The sequence below is a fragment of the Rutidosis leptorrhynchoides genome, chromosome 4, assembly GCF_046630445.1.
Source record: "Rutidosis leptorrhynchoides isolate AG116_Rl617_1_P2 chromosome 4, CSIRO_AGI_Rlap_v1, whole genome shotgun sequence".
Classification (NCBI taxonomy): domain Eukaryota; kingdom Viridiplantae; phylum Streptophyta; class Magnoliopsida; order Asterales; family Asteraceae; genus Rutidosis; species Rutidosis leptorrhynchoides.
Window position 1 is genome coordinate 424,759,530 of NC_092336.1, and position 11,710 is coordinate 424,771,239.

Sequence of the window (11,710 nt, forward strand, 5' to 3'; positions counted from 1 at the left end):
ATTTATCCATCCATTCACATCTGAGTTTTTCATCCATAACTGATGTTTTGTTATTTGGCTCATCACATTTTCAATATATGTCATAAATATGGTAGTGAACCATTGAATCATGGTATTCTTATTATCTAGAATTGGTTTTGTTTAGGTTTCAGTTTTGTCAATGAACAGTTTTGTTTCATTACCTTTTGAGTTGTAGTTTGTGTTCTCTAATATTTATGGATCTTTGAAACTCGGTTAAATATTTATGTTCTATATTATAAGAACACAACTTCTATAATGTACATAACTAGAATGATTTCGGACCGCGCGTTGCGGCGGTTGCATTTGGATATACGTTGCTTGGTACCCAATATACTTAATGGCATACACGTTGCGGTTGGTGGAACATTTTAACGTCCTTTATGAAACTAACGTTGAGCGAGAAGTGAGTAAAATTTGCGGAAAAAGGGAAGAAGGGCTCGAACTCGGGTCTTTTTCCTTACGAATTCATGGACTTACCACTTGCTTTAGCCACGTACTTGATCTAGTTAGCTGGGTTTGTATAAAAAAGCTCTGTTTCGAATATAATTAGTTGCATTTTGTTCGTAAAATTATTTCGAGTTGAATGGTGATGACAGAGAAACGTAACTCGGAGCGGAAAAAAAAAAGATAATTCCCGTCAAAAAATTGGGTGAGATTTATTTAATAATTATTATAATAATTGAAAACTTACAAATTACACTCCCCAAGTTAGCATGTGTACCCCTAATTTACCCATAAACATTTACACATTTTACCCCTCAACTCCATGTCTTTGGACACTTTTCTTCCCTAGCCAAAATACATGCATGAATGAATAATACGACCAAAATTTTGGTTGTATTTAGTAGATATGGAAATACATGATTACTTAATTTGTTGAATAGTATGAAATAATGGTTCTTAAACTGTTTTCATCATACAAAACTAGTGGGTCAAAATCAAGAACATGTCATTCGTTCACCGAGCGGGTCATTCGTCCACCGAGAGGCCATTTGTTCACCGAGCGAGTCATTAGTTCACCGAGCAGACTATTCATCTACCGCGGGTCATTCGGACACCGAGCGGGCATAAAATGGTTACCTTTCTTCATTAATCGTTTTATATAAGAAGAAAAAGATTACTACAAATGCTGATTATTAAGATTTAATCATGAAGAAGAATATGAATATTATTAGAGATCGTACAGAAAGAGAAAAAATTAATGTGATAATAACTGCTATTAATTAATTTATTTACCTAATTTAGTTAAGTATATTATGTTAGCCTAGTGGGTTATAGGGGGTGACATGGAATGCCACCTCATATGTACAAATCAGTTTGTAGAATTATTTTTGGGAAATTCGCCCAAGTACACTTTTTTATAAAGTTTTATTCTAAAATACACTTTTTGGAGAAAAAAAAAATTGTCTATTTACACCATTAGGTCGACCACCCTTTGGGTCGACTACCCCTTGACCTGGTCGACCACCACAAATTTCAATGTGGTCGACCCACATTCTTTGTAAGAGATGGTCGACTACTTCAAAAAACACGGTCGACCACGAGGTCGACCATATTTACATTGTAGTCGACTAACATGTAGGTCAACTAAGCATAAAAGCACTCTTTTATTGGATAAGATATATCAGAGAACATACCTAACTTATTATTAAACCACAAAGACTTAAACACACGAAACAGAAAACATACAAACACACATACCTATCATCCATGACAGTTAAACACATTTAAAACTTAAAAAAAGAAGCTAATCATCACTCAAATTGTAAGTCAAGTCAAATTGTGTTGAGCATGAGTCTTCACATTTTCCCTTCCCCTTCCCCTTTACCATCCCCTTCGGCTTTGCCTTCGTTTTTGACTTACACTTGGACTTTTGTGTACCTTCAGATAGATCATAATGTGCGATTCAAGCTGATCTACTGTGTCCTGGTTCAAAGCAATGACTGCATTTTCTTTTAGATTTGAAATTGTCTTTGTCATCTCCTTGGGACGGTATACGAGTAGTACTCTTCGGTCTACCTGATTGTCGTTTTGTAACCAATGGCGGTCGGACGGTTTGTAGGTGTCCTGGATCTATCCATTCAGAAATATGATCTAGCGGGTTAATGTCTTTCATGTATGCAGACTTGTACGTTTCAGTGTGAAAATACTTCTGAACGTGTGTAGTAACGTCATGTAAGACAAAATACCTTGCTACTGCCATTACATGTCCACAATGTAGACCGAAAAACTGGCATTGTTTACATGTGCAAGTTTTATCTTGTAGATTGAATTTACCGCCTTTTTCATATCCATTACCTCACACTTAACTTGTGATATCGGTTTGACAGTCCAAGTAAGAGACTTACGATTTCTTTTACCCAGCTTACGCTCTGCATATAGTGTGACAGGTGTTGTTAATCCATCAGCGGTGTTTCGATGTTCCCAAAACCATTGTTGAACTGAAGCTCTAAAGAATTCAAGAAGTATTGTAACAGGGAGTTTCCTCGCATGAACTGACAGCGCGTTCATGGACTCTGCACTATTAGTAGTCAGGTAAGTATACCGAACACGGTCTGCATAATGTCTATACCATCTGTTGAGGCCAACAATAGTGAGTGTACGTGTACTATCTGGAATACGTCGTGATAGTATTCCATAGTGGTGATCAAAATCAGATTTGCTATACGCTTTGCACATTTTCCAGTAGTGCCACTTGTAACTTTTAACCCTTTTATACACACTTTTGAGGTTTCCCAACAAATGTCTAGCACATAGTGTATGAAATACTTCTGGAAATACAATTGATATGTCAGCAGCTATTGCAGGTGCCCTGTCAGATATAATGGTAAGATTATCAATACAACATCCCGAAGACTGTATAGAGTCTTTTAGATTACCAAAAAACCATGTCCAATGATCGGTGGTCTCTCCTGCTCCAATACCATAGGCTAATGGAAGGATTCCATTGTTAGCATCCATAGCGACAACAATCAAGTTAGTCCCCAAGTAACGACTTTTTTAATGAGCCCCATCGACTATGATTACTGGTCGTGCATAGTTAACAAACGAACGTGTCTACATATAAAAGTATTGGAACATTGTTAACGAATACGAGTTAAATTAATAAGTAAATGAAGAGAGCATTAAACATACCACTGCACCGATGGACATGTAACTCATAACAAATCTACCTTCATTGTCCGTTTGAATGTTGGTTACACTACCTGGGTTAGACAATCTAAGATTATATAGATAATTAGGTAGTACTTGAAAGGAATCTTCAAGACTACCCCTCAACATCTCAATTGCGTAACATTTGGCTTTCCATGCTTGGTGGTCTGATAGACTAATTTTAAATCGCGCAGACATATCAGTCCTGATATCATTCGGTCGATAGACACGACCTTCTTGTTTCATCACCTCTTTCAGTATATTCCCTAGGACCTTCTTGGTGGCATGCCTATTGTTTGGAAGAATTTGCGTATTTGAGCAGGTGTGTAGATCATTCAACTTCCGTACTTGAAAGTTGTTGTTATCTTGTATACACCTAGCTGTATACCTTAACTTGTCTGAGTACTTTGGTTTTATCTGGAACCCTTCAGTAACACACTTTGTACGTAATTGCATAAGAAAATCTTCCTTGTTTTCGAAAGTCTGATTCAATTTAACTAGATCTGAGGTTTCATAGATTGCCATTGATCTAGGTTTCATTTCGGGTTGGGTGTTAGACAGTAACGGTGGCATGTTCAAAAATATATCATCTGGTTGGGGATTATACTTAATTGGCTGGTCAAAAGTTGATTTTTGATCGACGTATTCATCTTCGTATTCATCATCACTATCAGGAACATCATCCTCATCAACTATGTAGTTAGAAAAAGGGTGTTTTGTTGGTTTGACTGGATTCACATTTTCCATATCATCATGCTCGGATTCGCTTTGATCAGATGTAGGTAGGTCAACGATGTAAGGATCTTCCTTTTCTTCAACTTGTGGTTGTTTTGGGTTCAACATATCGGTGTATTGTATTTGTTGGTTGATTTTATTTGTAGTTTGAGTTTGTAAGTTGAACTGATTTACAGATTGATTTTGTAGGTTGAAATGATTTGTGTATGGATGTGTATGGTTGTACTGATCATTGTACGGGTGGTGTAGGTTGAACTGATTGTCAATTTGGTGTTCTAGGTCGTACTGATTGATGGATGACTGTTGTAGGTTGAACTGATTATTGTATGGATGTTGTAGGTTGAACTGATTATTGGATGGATGATGTAGGTTGAATTGATTATTGGATGGATGATGTAGGTTGTACTGATTATTGTAAGGATGTTGTAGGTTGAACTGATTATTGGTCGGATATTGTAGGTTTAACTGATTATTGTATTGTTGTTGTAGGTTGAACTGGTCAGTAGGATTAGTAAGGTTTCGACCTAAAACATGCATTGAATTCGTAATATCTTCTAGATATATGTGAACGGGTTGATTTGAGATAGCGAAATTCGTAAAATTGTTAAAATCATCTTCATCATCATTGATATCCAAGACACAGTTATCGACAACGTATTTCATAGATATAACTAAATCTTGTGAAACATCAATCTTTTTAACACATTTTTAACAAAATCGTACGATTTAAGGGTTTGTTTGGCATTGGAAGTTTCAAAGGTACTCTGGGACAATTAAGTGGCATATAAACTATATGACTATTGACATGTTCAAAATAACCTCCTGAACAAATATATATCTTTAACTTACTCATCATTAAAAATGTAAAGACATATAAAAGTATTACTCACCAGTAAGTGATGACCTCAAAATGACCTCTGAATAACTTCAACTACTAATTTGTTGTGAATATGAATTTGGTGTGTTTGAATATCGATCATGTATGGTACTACTTATAGAGTACAAAAGGATAAAAGGATCTAACGTTGTCCAATTAAAATCATGAAAGATGGATTTCCTATCCGTAGCTAATAAGGATAAGAAATGTTATCTAAATGTGGGACCTAGGTTGCCTTTTTAATCATGAAAACCATTTGTAGTCGACCACTTCATATATAGTGGTCGACTATAGAATATTTGTCAAGTGGTCGACCCACAACAGGGTCGACTAATGTGTATTTCAGCAGTGGTCGACCACATTTTACATTAGTGGTCGACCACTCAAAATGGAACCTGTAAAAGCAGTATGTTTGGAACATGTTCAACCTGCTGACTTAGTATACAACTACACACTACATATACATACAACATGTGCAACACTATATAACCTTTTCAAAATACAATACCAACACAAACATTAGATCGACCTTTTACGTACTTCAATTCGAGATCTAAAGAATGTCCTCCCCATCCTGTGTCTGTATTCCAATGCAACCTTCGCCGTATCTTTCTCAAACGGATACGTTAGCTCACAAAACACACGCTCCATGTGTATGCAAACCCATACACCACAGTCGCCGTAATATCCTGACTGCTGAGGTGAGTCGATATACGTAAATGTAGATGGCATCGAGACATGTGGTGGAGGAGTGTAGCTAATTGCCCTCAAGAACTCTGGGAGACACTGACCCAACTCTTTAACATAATAAGCGCGGTGGTCAATTGATTTATGCTTGACAAAACTATCATAAATGACGACGGTGAAGTCCTTAAGATCAAGCACAATAAGCACCCAGTGATCCGTATCTTCCAAACATGTTGGGAATAGGACCTACAATTTAAAGTTTTACAAATAACTATAATCTGAATGTATATGTCTATGTATATGAAAACTGTATATGTATATGTATAAAGTATACTAACCTTCTGACACTTCGACCAATGTGGGAAAGGGAGTCTCGAACCTTCTGCATAACAAGTAATATCGGGATTGGTGTAATTCAGGTCTAGTGTTACACCCGTTTTAAAAATCCCCATCCACTTAATCATGTCGACTGGCATGATCGCACATCTTTGACGGTCCTTTAGCGGCTGAAAATCCATTTGATCTAAACGGTAGCTCCACCGCAACAACATAGATCCCCAACCATTAATATTCTACAATTAACAAACACATAGTCAATCTCATGTTTGCGAAGTTAAATTTACGATATTAATAATAAGTTTATAAAACACTTACAAAGTTATCTAAGTAACCGCCTTCAAATTTGTTGTAGATCCGCTCCCAAAACTTGTTAGTGATGAATATAAATCCGTCGGATAGGCCCCGAACAAATACGAAAATGCACTCGTAATGTGGAGTCATCATCTCTTCCGGTGTCTTAGGGCCTTCTAGATTCCTTTCATCATCATATAATGTGGAAGGGCCGTGATTGATAAGTCCAGATCCATGAATCAAATCGTCAACGATTTCTAGAATAACAGTATCAACAACTACCGGAGCCCTCAGTCTCCCCGTCTTCTGTTGTTTTATCGGGATTTCTTTCTCTGGTATGTCAGGCTTTCTTTTACTAGCCTTTTTGATCATCTGTGATGGTGTAACGTAAGGAGACATCCTTGCCCTTGCAACCCGACGGTCCCTTTTGCTTTTCCTCACATAAATTGGTGAAGCAACCTTCACATTATCAAACATATTTTTCTTGGTTGTTTCAACTTCTACATCTGACACATATCCACCAATGAAACCACCATCATCCTGTCCCAAAAATCACAGAACAATGTAACAGAAATATTCAATATATTCGACCTTGATTAAGGTCGACTATAGTATAACTTTAATATAGTCAACCTAATTAAAGGTCGACTATAGGCAAATAAGATGATAGATGACCCAGTGTAAGGTCGACTACTTAACAACACACTGCACAGTTTATACTTTGGGAAAATTATCAACTTGCACAATAAATGAAATATATAATAAGAAATTACCTGTACTTGTTGTTGTTGTTGAAGCTTTTGTATCATAGAATGGAGTTTTAAAATACTTGTTACATGGATGCCTCTAGAAACATGTAAACTCTGCACTATCTTTAGTGTCTCACGTGTAACACGGATGCCAGACTTAACCCGATCACTCATCACCTTAATCACCTTGGCATGTTTCTTTTCCTGATCATCTAATCGCTTTGTCAAATTCTGAATCATATCCTTCAACTCCTTCTTCGTCTCATCATCAAATTTCTTTGGATCATCAGCTTTCTTCACCGGGACTTTAGCATCGGGGTTCTTGAAATAGTTGACACTAGCAACCCACCACTCACACTTAGTGAATTGTCCCGTTCTTATTGATTAAAAACGTTCCATATTAATTGATTTCGTTGCGAGGTTTTGACCTCTATATGAGACGTTTTTCAAAGACTGCATTCATTTTTAAAACAAACCATAACCTTTATTTCATAGATAAAGGTTTTAAAAAGCTTTACGTAGATTATCAAATAATGATAATCTAAAATATCCTGTTTACACACGACCATTACATAATGGTTTACAATACAAATATGTTACAACAAAATAAGTTTCTTGAATGCAGTTTTTACACAATATCATACAAGCATGGACTCCAAATCTCGTCCTTATTTAAGTATGCGATAGCGGAAGCTCTTAATAATCACCTGAGAATAAACATGCTTAAAATGTCAACAAAAATGTTGGTGAGTTATAGGTTTAACCTATATATATCAAATCATAATAATAGACCACAAGATTTCATATTTCAATACACATCCCATACATAGAGATAAAAATCATTCATATGGTGAACACCTGGTAACCTACATTAACAAGATGCATATATAAGAATATCCCCATCATTCCGGGACACCCTTCAGATATGATATAAATTTCGAAGTACTAAAGCATCCGGTACTTTGGATGGGGTTTGTTAGGCCCAATAGATCTATCTTTAGGATTCGCGTCAATTAGGGTGTCTGTTCCCTAATTCTTAGATTACCAGACTTAATAAAAAGGGGCATATTCAATTTCAATAATTCAACCATAGAATGTAGTTTCACGTACTTGTGTCTATTTTGTAAATCATTTATAAAACCTGCATGTATTCTCATCCCAAAAATATTAGATTTTAAAAGTGGGACTATAACTCATTTTCACAGATTTTTACTTCGTCGGGAAGTAAGACTTGGCCACTGGTTGATTCACAAACCTATAACAATATATACATATAAATCAAAGTATGTTCAAAATATATTTACAACACTTTTAATATATTTTGATGTTTTAAGTTTATTAAGTCAGCTGTCCTCGTTAGTAACCTACAACTAGTTGTCCACAGTTAGATGTACAGAAATAAATCGATAAATATTATCTTGAATCAATCCACGACCCAGTGTATACGTATCTCAGTATTGATCACAACTCAAACTATATATATTTTGGAATCAACTTCAACCCTGTATAGCTAACTCCAACATTCACATATAGAGTGTCTATGGTTGTTCCGAAATATATATAGGTGTGTCGACATGATAGGTCGAAACATTGTATACGTGTCTATGGTATCTCAAGATTACATAATATACAATACAAGTTGATTAAGTTATGGTTGGAATAGATTTGTTACCAATTTTCACGTAGCTAAAATGAGAAAAATTATCCAATCTTGTTTTACCCATAACTTCTTCATTTTAAATCCGTTTTGAGTGAATCAAATTGCTATGGTTTCATATTGAACTCTATTTTATGAATCTAAACAGAAAAAGTATAGGTTTATAGTCAGAAAAATAAGTTACAAGTCATTTTTGTAAAGGTAGTCATTTCAGTCGAAAGAACGACGTCTAGATGACCATTTTAGAAAACATACTTCCACTTTGAGTTTAACCATAATTTTTGGATATAGTTTCATGTTCATAATAAAAATTATTTTCTCTGAATAACAACTTTTAAATCAAAGTTTATCATAGTTTTTAATTAACTAACCCAAAACAGCCCGCGGTGTTACTACGACGGCGTAAATCCGGTTTTACGGTATTTTTCGTGTTTCCAGGTTTTAAATCATTAAGTTAGCATATCATATAGATATATAACATGTGTTTAGTTGATTTTAAAAGTCAAGTTAGAAGGATTAACTTTTGTTTGCGAACAAGTTTAGAATTAACTAAACTATGTTCTAGCGATTACAAGTTTAAACCTTCGAATAAGATAGCTTTATATGTATGAATCGAATGATGTTATGAACATCATTACTACCTTAAGTTCCTTGGATAAACCTACTGGAAAAGGGAAAAATAGATCTAGCTTCAACGGATCCTTGGATGGCTCGAAGTTCTTGAAGCAGAATCATGACACGAAAACAAGTTCAAGTAAGATCATCACTTGAAATAAGATTGTTATAGTTATAGAAATTGAACCAAAGTTTGAATATAATTATTACCTTGTATTAGAATGATAACCTGCTGTAAGAAACAAAGATTTCTTGAGGTTGGATGATCACCTTACAAGATTGGAAGTGAGCTAGCAAACTTGAAAGTATTCTTGATTTTATGTAACTAGAACTTGTAGAATATATGAAGAACACTTAGAACTTGAAGATAGAACTTGAGAGAGATCAATTAGATGAAGAAAATTGAAGAATGAAAGTGTTTGTAGGTGTTTTTGGTCGTTAGTGTATGGATTAGATATAAAGGATATGTAATTTTGTTTTCATGTAAATAAGTCATGAATGATTACTCATATTTTTGTAATTTTATGAGATATTTCATGCTAGTTGCCAAATTATGGTTCCCACATGTGTTAGGTGACTCACATAGGCTGCTAAAAGCTGATCATTAGAGTGTATATACTAATAGTACATACATCTAAAAGTTGTGTATTGTACGAGTACGAATACGGGTGCATACGAGTAGAATTGTTGATGAAATTGAACGAGGATGTAATTGTAAGCATTTTTGTTAAGTAGAAGTTTTTTGATAAGTGTATTGAAGTCTTTCAAAAGTGTATAAATACATATTAAAACACTACATGTATATACATTTTAACTGAGTCGTTAAGTCATCGTTAGTCGTTACATGTAAGTGTTGTTTTGAAACCTTTAGGTTAACGATCTTGTTAAATGTTGTTAACCCAATGTTTATAATATCAAATGAGATTTTAAATTATTATATTATCATGATATTATCATGTATGAATATCTCTTAGTATGATATATATACATTAAATGTCTTTACAACGATAATCGTTACATATAAGTCTCGTTTAAAAATCATTAAGTTAGTAGTCTTGTTTTTACATATGTAGTTCATTGTTAATATACTTAATGATATGTTTACTTATCATAATATCATGTTAACTATATATATATATATATATATATATATATATATATATATATATATATATATATATATATATATATATATATATCCATATATATGTCATCATATAGTTTTTACAAGTTTTAATGTTCGTGAATCACCGGTCAACTTGGGTGGTCAATTGTCTATATGAAACCTATTTCAATTAATCAAGTCTTAACAAGTTTGATTGCTTAAAATGTTGGAAACATTTAATCATGTAAATATCAATCTCAATTAATATATATAACCATGGAAAAGTTCGGGTCACTACAGTACCTACCCGTTAAATAAATTTCGTCCCGAAATTTTAAGCTGTTGAAGGTGTTGACGAATCTTCTGGAAATAGATGCGGGTATTTCTTATTCATCTGATCTTCACGCTCCCAGGTGAACTCGGGTCCTCTATGAGCATTCCATCGAACCTTAACAATTGGTATCTTGTTTTGCTTAAGTCTTTTAACCTCACGATCCGTTATTTCGACGGGTTCTTCGATGAATTGAAGTTTTTCGTTGATTTGGATTTCATCTAACGGAATAGTGAGATCTTCTTTAGCAAAACATTTCTTCAAATTCGAGACGTGAAAAGTGTTATGTACATCCGCGAGTTGTTGAGGTAACTCAAGTCGGTAAGCTACTGGTCCGACACGATCAATAATCTTGAATGGTCCATAACTTCTTCATTTTAAATCCGTTTTGAGTGAATTAAATTGCTATGGTTTTATATTGAACTCCATTTTATGAATCTAAACAGAAAAAGTATAGGTTTATAGTCGGAAAAATAAGTTACAAGTCGTTTTTGTAAAGGTAGTCATTTCAGTCGAAAGAACGACGTCTAGATGACCATTTTAGAAAACATACTTCCACTTTGAGTTTAACCATAATTTTTAGATATAGTTTCATGTTCATAATAAAAATCATTTTCCCAGAATAACAACTTTTAAATCAAAGTTTATCATAGTTTTTAATTAACTAACCCAAAACAGCCCGCGGTGTTACTACGACGGCGTAAATCCGGTTTTACGGTGTTTTTCGTGTTTCCAGGTTTTAAATCATTAAGTTAGCATATCATATAGATATAGAACATGTGTTTAGTTGATTTTAAAAGTCAAGTTAGAAGGATTAACTTTTATTTGCGAACAAGTTTAGAATTAACTAAACTATGTTCTAGTGATTACAAGTTTAAACCTTCGAATAAGATAGCTTTATATGTATGAATCGAATGATGTTATGAACATCATTACTACCTTAAGTTCCTTGGATAAACCTACTGTAAAAGAGAAAAATGGATCTAGCTTCAACGGATCCTTAGATGGCTCGAAGTTCTTGAAGCAGAATCATGACACGAAAACAAGTTCAAGTAAGATCATCACTTGAAATAAGATTGTTATAGTTATAGAAATTGAACCAAAGTTTGAATATGATTATTACCTTGTATTAGAATGATAACCTACTGTA

At 34.3% G+C, this 11,710-nt stretch overlaps 1 protein-coding gene across 1 annotated transcript; it reads right to left on the bottom strand.

Annotated features, from left to right (window-relative positions):
* Positions 1-2,223: 2,223 nt before the first annotated feature.
* Positions 2,224-2,982, bottom strand: LOC139842063 (uncharacterized). The gene has a single exon (XM_071832241.1). The coding sequence runs from the start codon at positions 2,980-2,982 to the stop codon at positions 2,224-2,226; it is 759 nt and encodes a 252-aa protein (XP_071688342.1).
* Between the last annotated feature and the right edge of the window lie 8,728 nt (positions 2,983-11,710).

Bases quoted from the DNA above. Each gene is read 5' to 3' on its own strand.
- LOC139842063 (XM_071832241.1), bottom strand. From the start codon at position 2,982: ATGGATGCTAACAATGGAATCCTTCCATTAGCCTATGGTATTGGAGCA.